At 41.0% G+C, this 18,557-nt stretch overlaps 2 protein-coding genes across 2 annotated transcripts; both read right to left on the bottom strand.

The window, feature by feature from the left end:
• Nucleotides 1-2,807: 2,807 nt before the first annotated feature.
• ap5s1 (adaptor related protein complex 5 subunit sigma 1) lies at nt 2,808-6,471 on the bottom strand. The gene is made up of 3 exons (XM_083910808.1): nt 6,212-6,471; nt 4,181-4,472; nt 2,808-3,534 (listed from the first exon to the last, which is right to left on the bottom strand). Exons 1-3 carry the CDS (start codon nt 6,391-6,393, stop codon nt 3,406-3,408), a joined length of 603 nt encoding a protein of 200 aa, XP_083766934.1. The 5' UTR covers nt 6,394-6,471; the 3' UTR covers nt 2,808-3,405.
• Nucleotides 6,472-12,033: 5,562 nt separating this feature from the next.
• Nucleotides 12,034-18,028, bottom strand: cdc25b (cell division cycle 25B). The gene is made up of 15 exons (XM_083910102.1): nt 17,532-18,028; nt 17,303-17,385; nt 16,534-16,585; nt 15,302-15,343; nt 15,138-15,171; nt 14,891-15,025; nt 14,531-14,650; nt 14,264-14,410; nt 14,092-14,169; nt 13,781-13,975; nt 13,422-13,526; nt 13,262-13,324; nt 12,840-12,938; nt 12,467-12,712; nt 12,034-12,297 (listed from the first exon to the last, which is right to left on the bottom strand). Exons 1-15 carry the CDS (start codon nt 17,738-17,740, stop codon nt 12,157-12,159), a joined length of 1,749 nt encoding a protein of 582 aa, XP_083766228.1. The 5' UTR covers nt 17,741-18,028; the 3' UTR covers nt 12,034-12,156.
• Nucleotides 18,029-18,557: the final 529 nt, after the last annotated feature.

Genomic DNA, 18,557 nt, shown 5'->3' on the forward strand with positions numbered 1-18,557 from the left:
ACGTTGCCGACCATTTGTCGCGCTAATTACAGTATTGCGACGCCAACAGAAAACTTTACTTCTGAATGACGATCACAAAGTGTGAAGGATTTGAATGAGCGTTGCAGAAAACCCGTTGCACACGCACAGTACGACCTTCCCTCTGGACTCTGTGAGTCAGAGGTGAACTCCGGCTCATGTTCACATCAGCTACACAGATTCCTTGCCTCCGATCTGCTGCCACCACTGCCTCACACGCTCTGACTTTGTAGATGTGCTCGAGAAAACTTGCGCCGCTCTGCATCTGTTTGGTTTTTCCCAACAGTCAGCGTTTAAATAAAAAAAAAACAAATGAAACCTATTTGCAAAGTTCCCAAAGATTGTTTTTGCTATGAGGATGTGATGTAATCGGGTAATGGGCTTCAATTCATTCCCTCCGTGAGTGCCATTGAAGTCCGGGAGTGTTCAGGTTTTCACTTTAAGCAGCTGATTTCTGTGACGAGCCCGTGCCTCATACTAATCAGCGAGAAATCGTCTGTGTTTGTGTGGAATAAAGAACTGAACAAATACCTGGGCTTTGAGCAGCACTTAGCCGAGAACCTCTTTGTAACCTTTATTCACTGAATCTTTTAAATTTAACCCCACGGCGACCTCTTTTCAGAAAGGATGGCTAAATATGTTCATTTTGTTGCAGCGCTGCAATTTTCAACGTGTGTGATTTGCTTGTTCAAGGAACGGATACATATTTCAGCCCACTTACTACAACCTTTCTACTCAAAGCCATTTCAGAGAGGAGATGATGAAGTACGGCACTATACAATTCTAGCACGACTCAGCTCAGCTCTACTGGTGTGTATTTTTTTCAGTGCCTGCTCTGACGATGTTCCAAGCTGAGCTGAGCCGATACTAAAATGTGACGTCGTCAGACTGCCGGCCACTGATTGTCCAGAGAGTGTCGTCACTGGACGAGTCATGAGCGCGACGTCCGACACAGGAATCAAAGCAAACAATGCCAAACTGTAGATCAGTTAAAAAGACTTAAAATTCCTTAAAAAAAAGTGTGTTAATCTCCAACATTTAGCAAAGGAAACTTGCAACAAAGTAGAGCTGCTTCAATGACTATAAATCCATAACTAAATCGTCAACTATTTCGATAATGTATGATTAAGTTTTAGAGTTCTTTTTTTAACACCGAAAAATTATGGTTTAAAAAGACATTAATGAAGTTATTTTTTGTTTGGTCAAGCACTTTCTTTGTTTCAGTGTAGAAGCATTCATTTTCAATTAATTAACGTATATATTTAAACTGGTTGCCAACATTTCCAAATAAAGACTTGCTTTTACTAGTTGTAAGATTTGTCCCCGTTCTGTGATCATTTAAAGTGAATTCGTGGCCCTTAATTCGTTTATTTAGAAGGGATTATTCGTCTGAAATTGCTTCTTAAACATGGCTGCCGAGCAAATGGCAAATCTTTCTCTGCCAGGACTTTGTTCTAATCCTCTTATTTAAACAACAAACGATGTGATTGACATCATTGATGACTGGACCTGTGGACTAAGCTGTGCTGTGATATATATATATATATATATATATATATATATATATATATATATATATATATATATATATATATATATATGACACAAACATACATGGAACACGCTTTAATCTCCTCTTGACATTAACCCATACATTGCTATCAGGCAGCTGTTTGTAGACAAAGATCAACTTCCTCTGCACGTACGTCACTAATTGGATGCAATTACATGCGGTTTTCATACACATGTGGAAACAACCTGGGGGCCGTTTGTTTTCATGTCAAGTATCAGCTCGTTTTTAGATTGTTTCAAAGCAGCAGCAGCATCATGAAACTGCTCTGTGTTCATCTCTTATCATCAGCAGCAGCAGCAGCAGAACAGGCTGCAGTGCTCCTCCTCGTCCACTCTGACTACACACTGCCCTCCAGTGGTGAAAGGCTGCACTTTTGCCCCTGGAGTTGCAAGTTTGTCATGAAAGTTTACTGCACAGATGATAATGAAGTCCAGAATGAGCCAAATTAAAAGGAGCAATGTGTGTAAAACTAAACTAATTGTCAAGATTATGAATCTACTGAGAACCTTTAGTAAAGTATTTTGTAAATATAAAAGTTACTTCTGTATTTCTAAGGCCCATAGCAAACTTTTATGATTTTATCACTTCATTTTTTGACTTGAAATTGTTTGAGAGCCTAGGTAAAGAGCCAAGAAGGTGCACTTGCTGGTTATTTGATTAAAATAATTTAAAATTGATTCTTAAAATGATATATATATAAACATATTAAACAATAAACATTAAGTAAAATTAATCAGCTGTAATGATTTCTATTAATGATGTGACATGAAGCAAAGAAAACAGGAAATGATCGCATGTAAGAAGCTGAAATGTATTTTATTTATTTAATGAAACAATTATTTAAAAAATAACACTCAAAAAATAGCTGACAATTGATTTAATAATCGATTAATTGTTGGAGCCTGCATAAACAGTGTACTGCATGTTGTACTTTTACAACTGATCCAGGTTTGAATTCCTCCACAATATCGCCCTCTGCTGGTTTAACAGTGGAATAGCATGTGTTATCCAGTGAGCAGCTGGTGTTCTTATTTTAAGCCCATGAGAAACACACACACATGCTCTCGTGTTTTATCATTTTCAGTAATTAATCCCTCCCTCGTGCCTTGTTTTGTGAAACCCGTGCTCTACATTTAACAGTTTTTTGCTTGTTTTTATGAGAAAACGCCCCCAGCAACACTAGAAAACAGTTACATGTTTCATACCGGGGGAAAAAAGAGAGAAAACAATGACAGATTATGAAGCTGGCATCCAGGAATATTAAGTTCCTCCCTAAGAACGCTGCTTTAGCTTCTGATTTGGCTGCCAACGTGAAAAGTGGAGGCTTTTAGTGAAAACAGTGGGAGGAGAACGAGTCTGGTTTCCCAGGGAGACGCAGTCGGGGGGTGCAACAGATGTTCACAAGATATTAAAATACATCTAGACACTCGTTTCACCGCGGCCCGATGCTACCTCCTGTCTTAATCCCATGTCCTCAGAGCGAGTATGTGACATATGTGGTTTGAAAAGACCGGTTTCTAAGTCAAAATACAGCAAATGATTAATTTATTCAGACTAAAAACTGTGGGTTAAGGACACAACGTGAACATTTTTCCTTTACACTCCAAGATTTCAGCAACAGGATCTGAAGTGCAGCCTCCGCCCGCAGTAAAGAGTCAGGGGTGAGCCATTTAGCACCTCCCGTAATCTGTAATCTGTAGCATCTAATCGTGGTTCTTCTGCCGCCACGGACAAATGTCACTTAAGGTAAAGCGAGTGTCTCAAAACTCACACTGGAGCGTAGTAAGACGTGACCTCGACGAGACCTCACGGGGTCATTTGGCCATGTACGCCGTCACCTCCTTCTCCAGGCTCTGGGCGAAGCGGTGGTTGAGGAAGAGGAGTTGCCCGTGGGGGAGCAGGCGGCTGAGGAGGGCGTCGATGCGGTTGCTCCTCAGCAGAACCTGTAAGGGAAAGTTGGTCGTTGTGAGCGACAAAGTCATGCTGACAACGTAATTATCACTGTTAAAGTTAAAGACGGCCGTGTTGTGACTGTTGCCTTGTGCTTTTATATTGTTGTTTCCATGACATTTGGTCTGAATCTAAACTACAGCTTCATTAATACTGAGACATAACACTATAACAAATACAATGGAATATGTTCCAGTGCATTAATTCAGAATTATTTTCAGCAGCAGATTATTACACACATTAAAGAGGAAATAAGCAAGAAAATCACCACATTAAGACGTAAAAATGGCCATGACGCGTCTGCAGAAAATGAGTTGAACTGAGATGTTTAAAATGAATTATTCACATGATAAACTTTGATTTGCAGGCAGCAAACTGTGTTCAAGTTTCTGTTTGGTGTTTTGCTTCACAGCAAGAGTTGTTGTCCCACATGTATGTTATTTATTTATTTATCTATCCAGGAAATGGAAGATGTAATGTATGTAAGACGTCTGTCTTGAGCTGAAGGACGACGCCCTGAAAGGAATGGAAATGAAAGCAGGCTGCTACGAATGCAAATACCTCTGATATGGAGCTGAAACACCAAATTAAATGAAAACATAGCACCACAGATGAAGCGGAGTAACCACACGTCCTGACCTCACTCCCCTGCCCCAGCATGTGCAGGTGCTCCAGACAGTGTCGGGTCAGGCCGCGCAGCGTCCCCTCGGCCAGCAGCAGGTTCTCGTGGGGTTCGCACACCAGCGTGAAGCCCAGACTCTGGACGCCGAGCCACAGGGCGCTCGTCTCGCCAGAGAAAGGCTCGCCAGCTCTCAGGCGCGTCACGCCGCTGTTGGCCTCCTGCAGAGCCAGAGCCTCATCGCCCGGCACCGCCTCCACCGGCACCCGACCCGAAGCCTCGCGGCACAGGGAGACGGCGCTCTTCACCTGCCTGACTCAGGATCACAGCAAGTTTCTGCTAGATTAATAATGGAATAATCTACCGCTTCCTACAGCAAGGATGAGAACCTAAAGATATAGTTTTAATTCATTCATTTCCAAAAGGGAAAATATGTTCAAAAACACATTTTTTTGTAAATTGCAACTTTTGTGATTTCAACTTAAAAATAAGTTGAAATCACAAACTTTTTTAACCATTATTTTCTATGTAAATCGCTTTATTTTATTGCATAATTTTGATGATAAAGAGCTGAAAATAGACATTTTGGGGTTGGTTCTGCTATTTGCTGTGCGATTGTTTGAAAAAGCTTGAATGTTTAACACAAAAACCTTATTAAACCTATGCTTTCTTGTAAAAGCACAACTTATTCTAAGGCTACAAAAATGATAAAACTGTCATTTTAAAGCATGCTGATATAAAACTGAATTTTGGTCCTTCATTTGATTCCTGCCAATAAACTAGGGCTGTGTCCGTAAATTGTCTGAAAATCTTGGAAAAATGTTACCCAGTGTTGCCTAAATTATGCATTTGTAATGACTTATTCGTCATACGGAGCAAAGAAACCAGAAAATATTCACATATAAGAACCATAAAATTGTTGCAGCCCCAAAATAAATCCTACTAAATATTACATAATGAACCTTTATTATTATTAGTTGACACGTCTCAGTTGAAGGTCGTGTTGTCATGCTTTTGTGATGACAGTTTTAATCAGTGGTTACGGTATAAAGAAAAACAAAGAACGATTTCCTCCTGAGACGCCGAGAACAAACGAGACGACCGTGGAGAAAAGCGACGGCCTCTGCTGCTCCGTCTGATGCTGCCCACGTCCAGCACCATCAGGAGATCAGCAGGACGCACAGAGAGGAGAGGAGACGTGTGGACGCGTCGCATCAAAACAAAGGTGGAGGAGCAGGTGCGGACGTTCTTCCTGCACAAACAAACTCTCCTCTGATCATATATAAGTGCATTCCACACAACTCTTTGGGGAAAGATATTGTTTGACGAACAACTAACTGTAGAAATCCATGTATTTAGTCTTACATTTGTAGAAAAGCTGCAGAACAATGTTACACATGTATATATATTTGCAAATGTTGATTGCAGTGACCCTACTTCTACTGTAAACATCACTGTTATTGACGAACATACTATAGAGTGTTTTATTACTAGTAGTTTATCAAAGTTTTGTTGTCTTCAGCAGGACTGTTCTTTTACATATTTCACTATTTCAGGAAAGGAAAAGAATGCCTTTATTTGTGTGTATATATACATATACACATACACATTATGAGATAATTTCTCCTAATTATGCAGTTTCTTAATTATGACTTAACATTGAATAAGTACGATAGATTTTTCTTATAATTCTGACTCAGCATCTAATAATTGAGAAATCTTCTGAAAATTCTGACTTACTATCCCATAATTATGTCTTAGTATCTCATTATCATGACTTACTATTTCATAATTATGACTTAACATCTAATAAATATATATTTCATATTTATATCTTACAAAGCTGTCATAGTGGTGTGTGTGTGTGTTGAGGGACAGTGTAGACTGGGGCACCAAAATGAATAGGACCGGCCCTGGCTGGGTGTTCCCAATAAACTGGACACGATATGTAAACAAATAAAAATAACAACTCATATAAAACGCTGAAAACAAACTGGTTCTTGACTAAAAATGAGTTTCCAGCACAGACCCGGGGACAGAGACGCACTCACCGGGCCACCACCGCCACCTTCTCCCGCTGCAGGAGCCGCCTCTGCTCCGCACTGAGCCCGCTCTGCTGCTCCATCAGCGCCGCCTCATCCGGACCGAAAACCCGGGAATAAAGGATTCTGCTCTCCGCAGAAGAGAGAGCGCTGACCGGACACACTGTGTGGACCAGGAAACACCGAACCATCGTGTCAGGAGACGAAGAAACGCAACAATAACCACTGAACCACTTGTTTTTGTTTTAAACACAAGCTTTTTCTCAGGTTTGATTCGGGACTGTCATGTTTTATGCACTTCCTGCTTCCGCGTTGGTCACGTGAGCTGTGGCTTCCGTTGTTGTGTGGTGTTTACAACAGCAGATGGCGCTCGCTCTATGTATTATATTATATTATATTATCCATCCATTATCTACCGCTTTTTCCTCCACCAGAGGGTCGCGGGGGTTGCTGTGCCTATCTCAGCAGACATTGGGCGATAGGCGGGTACGCCCTGGACAGTTTATATTATATTATGTTATATTATATTATATTATATTATAAAATGTAACATAATAACATTATCTTAAAATATAATTTAAAAAGTGCATTATTTACCCAAATAAAAAGACTTGAGCAAATAAATCAATGATCAACATTATTATTTTAAATATGACCTCAACATATGAATTTCAGAATCAGGCAATTATCATTTTAATTACTGGGTAATCTCAAAAATTTCAAAAAGCATCTTTTGTCTTTCCTTTAAAAAATTCCATTAAATTGTACCACATACATGTATATATGAGAATCACATGAACTCCACGTTGTATTATTATTTATTAGCTTATTTGTTTGGTTTTGACTTGTGGAGTGGACAGAAAAGAGGAGATGATAAAGTGCTAGTGAGGTAGAAGCAGCTGCATCACTGAACACTCTGAGTCTGAGTGAGCAAACAGAGGCAGTTGTTAATCCAACAGCTGCTGCCGGTCACGCTAACTTACACTCTGTGTGTGTGTGTGTGTGTGTGTGTGTGTGTGTGTGTGTGTGTGTGTGTGTGTGTGTGTGTGTGTGTGTGTGTGTGTGTGTGTGTGTGTGTGTGTGTGCGCACTGCAGTGATGGCGGGAAAACTTTGTGCTCCATCACCATTCACTTCACCACAGTGTTTAACCTCTTGACCTCTTGACCTTCAGTCCTGTAACAATACATGTGATGTGGTTTGTAAGATTTCATGTGTTTGGATCAGAGGCGAACTAAGTGGTTAAAAATTAATTTGTTAGATATCTAAATATCGTGTTTATCTGGCCTAAAGTATTAGATTTTTGTCATTGAATATTTGCTCATAAGTGCACTTTCTAGTTTTAAAAGTAATTAAATCTGTTTTATTCAGGTGTTTATTCGAGTGTGTGAGCTCACAGGTTACAGTTGTGTCGAGGAGAACGTGTGCAGCCGCGCTCACTGAGTGTAATGTTTATCTCAGGCTGCTGCACTCAAACGCTCTTCAGTTGTGAAGCAGTGAACGAGTGAATCTCTGCAGGTAATAATTAACCAAAAACAGTTGAGGCAAGTCAATGCCAAAGTGGAGCAGCAGGTTCTCTGCACGTGCAGGTTCACGCAGTCCTAATGCTGATCTCCAGCTTTCAAAATAAAAGCAATGTGAAGGAATTGGTACGGCCACGAGAGGAAAGTCCTGCGGTGGCCCTGGAGTACCAAACATGATTACATTAAGAAAAAATTACAACATTAAGAAAATGCTAGACCATTAAAGGGACACTGTGTAGTATTTATGGGTTTATATAACCCAAAATCCACTTTTGTATACATATTATGTGCTCCTGCATTGTCTAGTCGCTGTATAATATTCTTTGTTTAATTTTCATAGTGTTTAAAAAAGTCATGTAAAATAACATGGTCGCGGGCCGCTACTGCATTGCCACGACGCCATGTTTCTACGGGAGCCTGTAAGGACAAACGCGAGAGAACAAATCAAGCGTCTCTTTACTTGTAGCGGAAGTCCCGCCTCCTCTCTCTCCACTTCGTCTGCTACGGCCACGGTAGCTCGCCCTCTCCCTCACCTCACGAACCTCATCTGCTGACACGGAGAAAGACGACGAGGACGACATTTGACCGGCTGAGGATACCGTAGCGCTCAGGGAAGGGAGGGGGTGAGCAGTGGAGCAGTTCTTTGTTGTAAATTTCAGCCTCTCCTCTAGATGGCACTATAAACTACTTACTTCACCTTTAAGTATCAAAAGTCATTTTCTGATAATAAAATGTGCTTACGTTTTAGAAGTAAAAGTTGGCAAAAATGGCACTAATGTGTTCTTGTTCTTGTGATCTTCTTGTAGTGATTTCTTAATGTTGTTGCATTTTCTTGTTGTAGCTTTTTCTTAATGTTGTTGCATTTTACTAAATACTGTAGCATTTTCTTTATATTTTTGTGTTTCCTTAACGTTTTTGCGTTTTTTTCTTAATGTTTTAGCTTTTCTTAAATGTTGCATTTTCTTGATGTTGTAGCGTTTTCTTAACGTTGTAGCGCTTTCTTAATATTTTGAAGTTTTCTTAATGTTTCTTGTGTTTTTTTCTTAATATTTTAACTTTTCTTAAATGTTGTAGTGTTTTCTTAATGCTGTTGCATTTTCTTGATGTAGCGTTTTCTCGATGTTGTAGCATTTTCTCAATATTTTAGCGATTTCTTAATGTTGTAGCGTTTTTTAATGTTGTTGTGTTTTCTTACTGTAATGTAGCGTTTTCTTAATGTTGTATTATTTTGTTGATGTTGTAGCATTTTCTTATTGTAATGTTGTAGCGTTTTCTTAATGTTTGGCACTCCAGGGCCACCTTTAAGTCTGAAGAGTTGAGTTGGTGTTGAAATACAGTCTGAGTCACAGTTCCCTCTGTTGAAGAAAAACCAGCTGAATCAGAACAATAACAGGATGTGGTTAAACACTGACCAATGAAAACCAGGCCCGGCTGTTTTGAAATATCAGAAGCTTATAAAAACATGTGATAAATTTGGATTGCATTGATTACAGCAGGAAATTAAAACATCCTCAGTCTATAGGGAAACATAAACACAAAGAATATCACACGGTTTTGATTCTCGAACACAACCTAATACAGGAAGTTCACGTCTCTTTACCACAGCCTCCTTCTCCACCCTGCCAGTGAAACCACACTATTTCACCGCTCAGTGCCATCTTGTTAGAACCTGGTTTTACAGGCTGGTTTGTCAGTTTGCTGCTAGTGTCAACAGGTCACAGCAAACATTAGAGTGTTTTTTCAGAGCTTTGATCAGATCTTTGCTGCAGGAACCCAAACAGGAGTCAAACAGGTCGCCAACTGTTCCTTATTTTGAAAGATAAGACGTGTTCTGTATTGAACTCATATTTTTGAACAAAACCATGACAGAGAAAGGTCAGATTAGTCCACTAAAATAAAATCCTCCTCCAGTTGACATTCATTCATTAATAACCAACAGAAAATGGCCATTTTTAATTAATCGTCTGATTCACTTTGACTCCTGTGTATCGTAGCAACGGAGACGTGGTGAGATGTAAAGGTGAAAAGGCAACAGGATACAAAAAAAAACATTATTTAAACTCATATTCAGTCGATAGAAAGTTATTTGGTTACAAATAGTGTTGTAAAACAGCAAAACTGCACCGTTTACTCATCTCTGAAAGTGTGTAGTGTGTTGACATAATCTAGATGTAAACAACTATATGTATATGCAACTCAGTAGAATATGGGATTATTTATTATTTAAAACCAATTTGAACTGATTTTTTTTGTTATAAGTGTAATATTCCCCTTAGAACATCATTACACATTAGTGTATTTTGTTGCTGAGCTGAACCAAAACTTTTAAAATAATTGTATAACTATTTAAAAAAAATCAAAACCAAACATCTGACCTCAAATGCAGCATATCTGATACAAGTTATGACTCAAATTATTAAAGTATTGAAACAAGTCTGAAACTTTGGAACGGTAGCTTTTACCTTTCTTTTAATACATTTTGAGTGTGAACTCAAAAACGGTTTGTTTTGGGGTAAAAATGAGGTAAAAATCCATGTATAATTGGATGGATCCAGGTGTAAAACCAGCCTCATTTCCTCTATTGTGGCCCTGCCTGGGACTCATCTACATTTTAAATCAGACCGTTGAAATGAAGGAAGTGTGAAGAGGCAGCAGAGAACCATCAACACAAGACTGATTTTCAAGAGTCGACCAACAGACACTGAAAGAAGTGCTGGCTGTAAATGTGTGTGTAGCTCACAGACACAAAGACTCTCTTTCCGCTGCCTGATTTCAAACTTTGGTAGAGAGCCAGAGGAGCGGGGGGAGGGAGGAGGCAAGAGGGAGTCTCCCCTCTGTCAGATCAGTCACATGTTTCCAACACATGCTGCCACTGATTGTTTCCTCTTGTAAAACACAACTGTTAACCCTCCTGTTAGGACACGTCAGGCACTGGAGACACTCCCTACATACATATACACTCACACACACAGGAATGTGCATGTGAGAGAGAGAGGGCACGTGCTGCTGCAGCAGAGAAGAAACTCCCATGACGGCTGTGGAGGGAAAATTTGAAAAAAAAGACTGCTATGCATGTGCGGGAAAACGTGTGACCCAGTTATAGGCAGAGCTTTAAACTAAACAATGGCTGGTGTGTTGTTGTTGGGTCACGTTTGACACACAACATATCACATGTGAACTTGCAGCAGTGCACGACGCCTACTCTAACAGAACCTTTCCCCATACAAACCATTCAAAAAATGCCTCTATACATGCTCCCAAAACACTGTTCCCATGTGGTTAAAAAGCCTTTATGATTCCGAGTTGTTTACAAAGCAGCAAACTTTAGTTTTCAGTCGTGAAAAAGCCACTTTAACATATCAAGACATTGTGGATCCAAGGAGTTGAAGACACTATACAGTGAAACTCATTTAAAAAGGTGCCGAGTGTAAGAATAGACTACATAGTGATTGCAAAACACACTTAACCAGTTGTTAAACCATTACCGCTTCAGAGTAGTATATTAAAAAGAAAAGATAGTGAACATGTTTGAATGCACATTGGATCTTTATTTCAACAGCTCCCCCACGAGCCTGCACCAAAAATATTCAACCTGCCCCATTCATTTCAAAAGTGGACATTATTGCCTCTACAGAGGGGGAGACATTTTCCCCTCTGAACATTAAAAAAGGGGATTGAAAGCAAAACAAATCCTTTTATACTTGCCGACCTGCAGCACTGGAAAAAATCTCACTGCAAAGTTCACAGGTAGTTTTGTTTGCTTTGGTTCCTTCTGACTGAGATAAAATATAAACAAAAAACACACCATTAAATACTGCAACCAATCAGAGAGAAAGAAAACAGGTTTGTTTTCTATTGCATACATGAATAAGTTCACATTAAAATTTGCTTTTTGAGTAGTCTGGTAAAATTTGAGCTTGAATTGGGACCAATAGAGTTCATTCAGGAGAGGCACTATTAAGAAAAACGGGGGGGGGGGGGGGAATAAAGCACCTTACCATTTCAGGTTTTTTTTTTTTTTAAATAAGTGCTAAAATAAGGTGGAACATGACAAATGCAGAACAAATAAAATAACATTCAGTGAGGAGACTGAAAGATAAACATCATACCTGGCAGTGTGGTTGTATAGAAAACTGGCAGCGAAATGAAAAAATGTAAAATGGGCAGTAAAAGTGGTACGAAAAAATGCCCTTTAAAATTTAGAGCAACTCTGACCCTTCACGTCTTCAGGGTTCATCATTTTCACGTCGTTTCCTCTTTGAATTTGCATAAATAACAATAGTTAAATGAAACTTAAAATCCCTCTCGACTTGGTGCCACATAAACTCCTAAAAAACAAAAACATATTTCCCTGCTGGTGGGGGGAAAATCCGCAGGCTCATAGAGAAATTCACACTCAGTCCGTTCTCAGAGGAGGAAGAAAGGAGGAGCGCTCACAGCTTCTTCAGTCGGCTGTACATCTCTCTCTTGCTGCGCTCCCCGGCCCAAGTGCGACTCTTGAAGCGGAACTTCCTGAGGTCCTCTTTGTAGTCCTCGTGGTGCATTGGTCGATACGACTGAGGTTCACATTGTGACTGTGCAGGAGACGAGACAAGGAGATGAGATCAGAGAGAGGACTTCAGACAGTGACGTCACACCACTCCTCTCCAATTCCATTGAAGATTTCAGTAAACATTCAGGCCCGTTTAAGACTCCCACATTTAACCCAAGTGCAAGTGTAATAATAAAATGCTAAAAACCAACCTGGAAATGAGGGAAGAAGTCTTTGTAGCCGCCCTTGAGGATGTAGAGCTCAGGGTAGTGGAGGTTGGGGTACTCGTTCACGGCGCGGTCTCGCTCGCGGACGAAGCGGCACATCCGAGGGCCCCGCTCCGACGAGAACTCGCAGTGGAAGACTATGACGATGCGTTTCTCCGGACAGGACGGGATGACGGGCGTCTTGAGGAGGAAATCCTCCACCTGCTCCTCCTGGTGCAGGTTTAGTGCCTCCTGAGGCCACAAAGAACAAAAGACAAAGCACGATGAGTACAAGTACAGGACCGTCTTTCCCCCTCTCTCTATCAACTGATTAATTAAGTAAATTACATAAATAAATAAATTAACGTTATAGGCTCACCTTAATGTGTCCACCTTCAAACTCGTAGGGATAGCGGCAGTCGATGATGATGACTTGCTCAACTAGATGGTTAAACTGTCCGGTCAGAGCTGCCACCATCTGAAAAAAAAACAAAACGCATTTCAATGCCTTCATCTTTAAAACACACATTAGAACAATATAACGCAAAACACGAGTAAAAACAAGGCTAAAAGGGCTGAAAATGTGATCATTTGCAGTGGTTTATGGGACAGATAGTTCCTTCACTCTTGGAAGAACAATGTACTACTGCTTCCCCCTCCATATTCCTTTATGCTGTTTTGATCAAATGGTGATGTCTTAAACAATCTTGCAGCTGGTCGAACGACAATGCCTCGGAATTTTCTGGTAGCGGTTAAAATGGAATGTCAAGTTAAATAAAAGTAAATGTGTGGGCTACTCACCACGTCTGGTGTAATGTATTTGAGGTCTTGATGTTTGCCGTTCACTGTGGGTAACACAAAAGGCTAAAAAAAAAAAAAAAGATTAAATGTGAGTTTCATATCATGACATAATCTACCAGTGTTTACCAGACAAAATAACACAGGAAATTATCGCCCTCACCTTAGTGAAATCCCCTATTAGCTCATGAGAGCCTTCCTCGAAGTCCAGCACCTTCTCAATGTCCGTCTGACAGAAGGACTTGGACCTCTGGAGGAACGAGCAGCTCTGGAGGAGAGAAGAAGAAATTTGATAAATCGTCATTAAAATTATGTATTTAATATGGAGTTTATTGCTAATTAAAATCCTACACATGATTGCACTGCAGTGCAGACATAAAATGTAGGTAGGAGAGACACCGATTCTTGACTTTAAGCATTATTTATTATCATTGAACAGTTGAAACAGGAAGTCAGCATAAATTAATAGCCATTATCGGCACTGGTTTCTAAAAACTAGCATCAGAGGCAGTGAAGACTCACCATTCTTGGCGACTCTGGGTTTTGTTCCAGGGTGGTGACGTGTGTGCCTGCCACGCTGCGCCGTCTTTTCACTCTGGTCGGTGTGTTTTCGTCTGCGGGGCAGTCGGGGCGCTTCGCACAGGGGCGGGAAACAGGGCTGGGACTGGGCATGGAAGGTGAGCGGAACAGGTTTCTTGGCCGGCAGCGAATCACAGGCTGGTGAAGACAAAAAAAAAATTGCCATATTTAGAATGTTGTGGGATTTTGGTCAGTATGAGCGATATCAGACAAGCAGAAATGCTAAAGCTAATTGCTTCAGTAGGGCAACTTACGGAGTCTTCTCCTGCACTGTCAGACACCAGTGGAGCAGTGAGCAAGCTGGCCATTCCCATCGGCATCCCAGAGTCGTTCTGTAGGAGACAAGTTTGTAAGTTTATCGTCAGCCTATAACTGATTTGTAAGGAATTATTTCAATGGGATTTTTCTTCTAAACGGGCACCTCACCTCCATGTTGTCATCCAGAACTCCAGAAAAAAAGCCGTCGTCGTCATCCTCGTCGCTTGTGGGGGAGTTGGTGGACGAGCGTCTCAGGAATACGGGGCTGGTGTCAAAAAAGTCCAACTGCTGGTGGATCGGAGGAGGTGAGGAAAGCTGGAAACGGAGAGGAGGAAAACGTGAGTTGGCGTTTATCGAGAAGGAAAACGTGAGTTGGCGTTTATCGAGAAGGAAATATTTTTAGAGCCCGTGAGTGGAGTGGTATGATTCACATACCATGAGGGCTGGTGCTGAGCTGGGGCGGCACGCAAACGCGCCTTTTGATTGCCCTCCGTTGAAGGAGCGCCCGCGAGACCGCGAAACTGGCTTGGTTGGTTTCTTGAATTCAAAGCCCTCCTGTAAAATATGTGTCAAGAAGTTCAAAGCTCAACACCCAAGACTTTCTGTGTCCAATTATGTTTTTATGAGGTTAAAAACACCTGACACTGACATGAAATATGATTTAAATAAAGATCCAAAAATCTGAAGCCAATGACACATCAGATCAGTCATGATATGGTCAGATTAATAGTGTGCGTCATCGTTTAAAAACTAACTTAACGACAGGCTCAAACAAAGACAAACAGCAGTTCTGACCTCTGGCATGTTCTCCTTGTTCTCTTGTTGACAGGAGGCGGCGTTTTGTGTGCAGGGCTGTTGGCTGAATATTCCATAGCGGTGAGAGTCCTGTTCCTGTCCTTTTAGAGATGGACTGAAACACAGGAGCTGGAGCTAAGACGAGAGAAGAGGGACACGGTCAGAAAAGGCACCCCCAACTGCAACTTTGATTCAACCACAGATTCAACTGATTTTAAAGCACAAAAACAAACATAATGCTACTTACTGGCAATGAGTTGATTCTTCTAATTGGTACCCTCCTAGAATTGACAGAAAAAAGGGAGAAAGTCATGAGTACAAACAGAAATAGAAACGTCTGTGTTGAAATAAGATGGACGATAAACAGCCAATCACAGGGGCACCAAATTATTAACTGGAGGAATAACTCACTCGCTGAAGACACGGCTCGACTGTTGAATGGCTTTTTCAAATCTGTAATGGAAAAAAAACAGAAGCGATTCAGAGCGTGCAGGAAATGGTTACAAATGTTCAGGATAGTGGTGCTCTGCATAAAAGAGAAGTAACAATCTTTGTAATAAAACCAGCTTTGGAAAGAGGACTGAAAGGACTCGAATGCCAGACGAGACACTGTGCGCCAATTAACCACAAAGAATGTGTACATCTATTGAGAAAACCAAGAGGAACGGTTGGACTGGAGGAAGTCTAGCGAGTTCACACAAGCGAGAGGTGGTCTTTGCATTGGAGTGATGCCCACCTGTATGCAAAATGAGTTCAGGAGAGCTCGAGGGGGGAGGAGGGATGCAGTGATCAGCTAATCTACCATATGCCTGCTGGAGCCAATGCCGCCAACCCCTTCTCTGTAAAGGGCCCTTTGTTTGTTGAGGGGGGAGCGTGTCCCATTCAATGCAGACCAGAAGAAGGGAGGGCGGTTGTTCTCTGGGGGTGCCCTCATTTCAATAGCGTGCTCCCATTTTTCCTATTGAAATAACAGCGCATAGGAAGAGTGTGCCAAAACGCAGAGGGGGTGGGCTATCATTAAAACCTAACGCAGCCTATGTCTTCCCACCAAACCCCTTCTCTAACCTGGAAAAGTCCTAGCAACCAAACAGCTGTGAAGGGGGTGAATGAGTTCTTCAGCACCTAATGCTGCTGTAAAGGAACTCGCACATCAGACGGTGGCAGATGTCTGCAGAGACTCAACCCAACTGAGAATCAGGAAAAGGGCCACCCAAGATTAGGCAGCTGAGCTTCTACAGATAAACATAGTTACTGATCAATAACAGAAAAGGTGAAACAAATAATTTGTCATACTTATTCTCATCTTTTCCCTGTCCAAACTATCAATAACAGCTTTCAACAAAACCAATTAAGTGTCAACAGGTGTAAACTGTGACACTCCAGGTGTTTTTTACTGAAACAAAGAAAGCCAAGTTTGCTTGCCTTAATCTGCTTAGGAAAAATGAAGTAAGGCCCTCATCTTAAAAGCAACAGTAAAAAAAAATAAAAAAACAATAATCCCACAAATGAGAAATGCTGCTTGGCTCAGCTGAGCTTGAGCACAGGGTGGAGGTGGATTGGTGGGTGGTGTGTTAATCTGAGGAGCACAGCTCACAGGCTGATTGATTACAACAGACAGGAGAGGGGGGGGGGGCGCAACTTACGCGTCATCCACTTCAACAGCATCCATGGGACTCGGGGGATCCATACCGAGGCCTGCAGAGAGAGAGATTTTAGCCAGATTAGTATATAGATAAGATGGCAGAGCAGATGAGAAACTGACACTAAATACTAGCTCAATACCAGTAGTAGTATTTTATAAAAATGCTGTTCATTTTGAAGTAAATTATTAAAAATAGAATATAAATAATGTGTTTAGTTGATATGGGTTTGTCTAGAGCCTATGCTGAACTTTCAGTGCAGTTTGGAAAAAAACAACAAATGGCAGATCCATGAAACAAATGAATTGTCAAATGAGTATTTGATAATTAAGTTTGAGCAAACTCAGAAGCATTCAATTGGGTTCTGAGAACAAAAGGAAGTAAGTGTCAAGTTATAAACAAGCCAGTTAATTAAAATCATACAAAAGAAATGGCTAGTCTCCATTGAAAATATGCAAAAACTATTTGTGTGTTTTTGTTTTCAATCAACACAACAAAACCCAGAAATATGCAACTATAAAATCAAAGCAAATAAAGCATTACAACTTAAGATAAACATGGAAATGTTTGTCATGTGTGCTTATGAAACCAAACGAATGGCAACACGATTAAAACAAAATAAAAAACAGACTGCCAATTATCTCAATACCACACCTAAATTAAGATGCATGACTTGCAATGCATCAATTGTACATTGACCCTCGGAGGCATCATTTTTAAATGGGATCAATAAGCACAGACAATTCGGTTAAATGTATTGATGATGGCTCACCAGCATCAGATGAGACGTCAGAGGCAAAGGAGGGAACCTTTTCAAGGGTCGCATGCTTTCTCCTCTTCGGCGTATCACACAGACTGTGTGGGGGAGAGATGGACAAGAAAATTAGACAATGGTGTGAACACCAAACCACACCGCACATGCTAGTTTTAGTGCGTCTTGTAAAGAAATAAAGACAGCAAATAAACATTAATGACACATTAAAAAGTCGTAATAACCATACCTTCCGAGTCCAGCTAAATTGTCCATGTCCAGAGCCAAATTGGTGACAGGAGAGAGCACAGTTCCGGGGGAGAACAGATTCCTGCAGTGCGAGGTCATGGAGCTCATCTCGGGCAGAGAGAACGAGGAAAGCCCGGGGATCCCGTCGGGCCTTCTTTTCAAAATGTTACTAACGGGACTGGTGTTGTCAAAAATATTAGCCGAATCCATTGTTGGTACAAATCCCACAGTCCGCTATTGCGTTGTGGTTCCTTTATTGCTTTGTTTCGTTCGAATCTCGTGTTGTAAAATGCAAGTTAGCAAGACGGCCCGAACTTCAAGCTAACAAGCCAGCTAGCGTAGCAACAACTTAAGAGAGCATATCACCATGAACACCAGCTGCTGGAGACACCGGTGCTTTCAGCGCGGGGTGCAACTTTAAAACAGTCTCGCTAGTTCAGTAAAACCACATAGTTGTGCGTGGTGTCGGTCGCAGAGAGCCGCAGCAGGACAGCGTACTCCCCCTCTGACAGATCCTGTGTTCTGAGAGAAAGAAGCAGTGGCTGCTCGTATTTATGTTCAAAATAGAAGCTCTGGAGCGGCAATCTGTCAGCCAATCAGCGCCACCGTTACATATCGCCGACCAATCAGGGCGCGGGACAGCTTTCCGCTGTTGTTCCTTTGACGCCGTATGACTGAAGAGAAACAGGATGTGACGCAATCGTGCCTGTTCAAAAAAGAACAAAATCTTTATCTTTTCTTGTCACGTAGAACTATCTTTTGTCCTCCGCAGCCTCTCGACAGCGAGGTAAAGCTCTTGTCAGCCAAAAACATTTAGCTGGAAATTAAATTGAACAATTTGATGGAAAATGAACACATTTGCAAGACCCCTCCTCTCCTGAAAACAAAGACACTGATAAATCCCTTACAACTGCATCATCATCCGGTACATTATATGATAATTTAAATATGTACTTCATTTATTTCTGCTTTTTAAGTTGATATACTTCATATACTTTGTACGTTATAACTTTTTTAGCTTTTGTAT

The sequence above is a fragment of the Microchirus variegatus genome (assembly GCF_963457635.1).
Source record: "Microchirus variegatus genome assembly, chromosome: 2".
Classification (NCBI taxonomy): domain Eukaryota; kingdom Metazoa; phylum Chordata; class Actinopteri; order Pleuronectiformes; family Soleidae; genus Microchirus; species Microchirus variegatus.

Bases quoted from the DNA above. Each gene is read 5' to 3' on its own strand.
- ap5s1 (XM_083910808.1), bottom strand. From the start codon at position 6,393: ATGGTTCGGTGTTTCCTGGTCCACACAGTGTGTCCGGTCAGCGCTCTC. The intron at 4,473-6,211 runs GTGAGTGCGTCT...ATCCTGAGTCAG, and splicing joins AAGGTGGCGGTGGTGGCCCG to GCAGGTGAAGAGCGCCGTCT. The intron at 3,535-4,180 runs GTCAGGACGTGT...TTTCCCTTACAG, and splicing joins TGCTGGGGCAGGGGAGTGAG to GTTCTGCTGAGGAGCAACCG.
- cdc25b (XM_083910102.1), bottom strand. From the start codon at position 17,740: ATGGATTCGGCTAATATTTTTGACAACACCAGTCCCGTTAGTAACATT. The intron at 15,344-16,533 runs GTAAGTTGCGCC...TTTCCATTACAG, and splicing joins GCTGTTGAAGTGGATGACGC to ATTTGAAAAAGCCATTCAAC. The intron at 13,527-13,780 runs GTGAGTCTTCAC...TCTCTCCTCCAG, and splicing joins ACCCAGAGTCGCCAAGAATG to AGCTGCTCGTTCCTCCAGAG.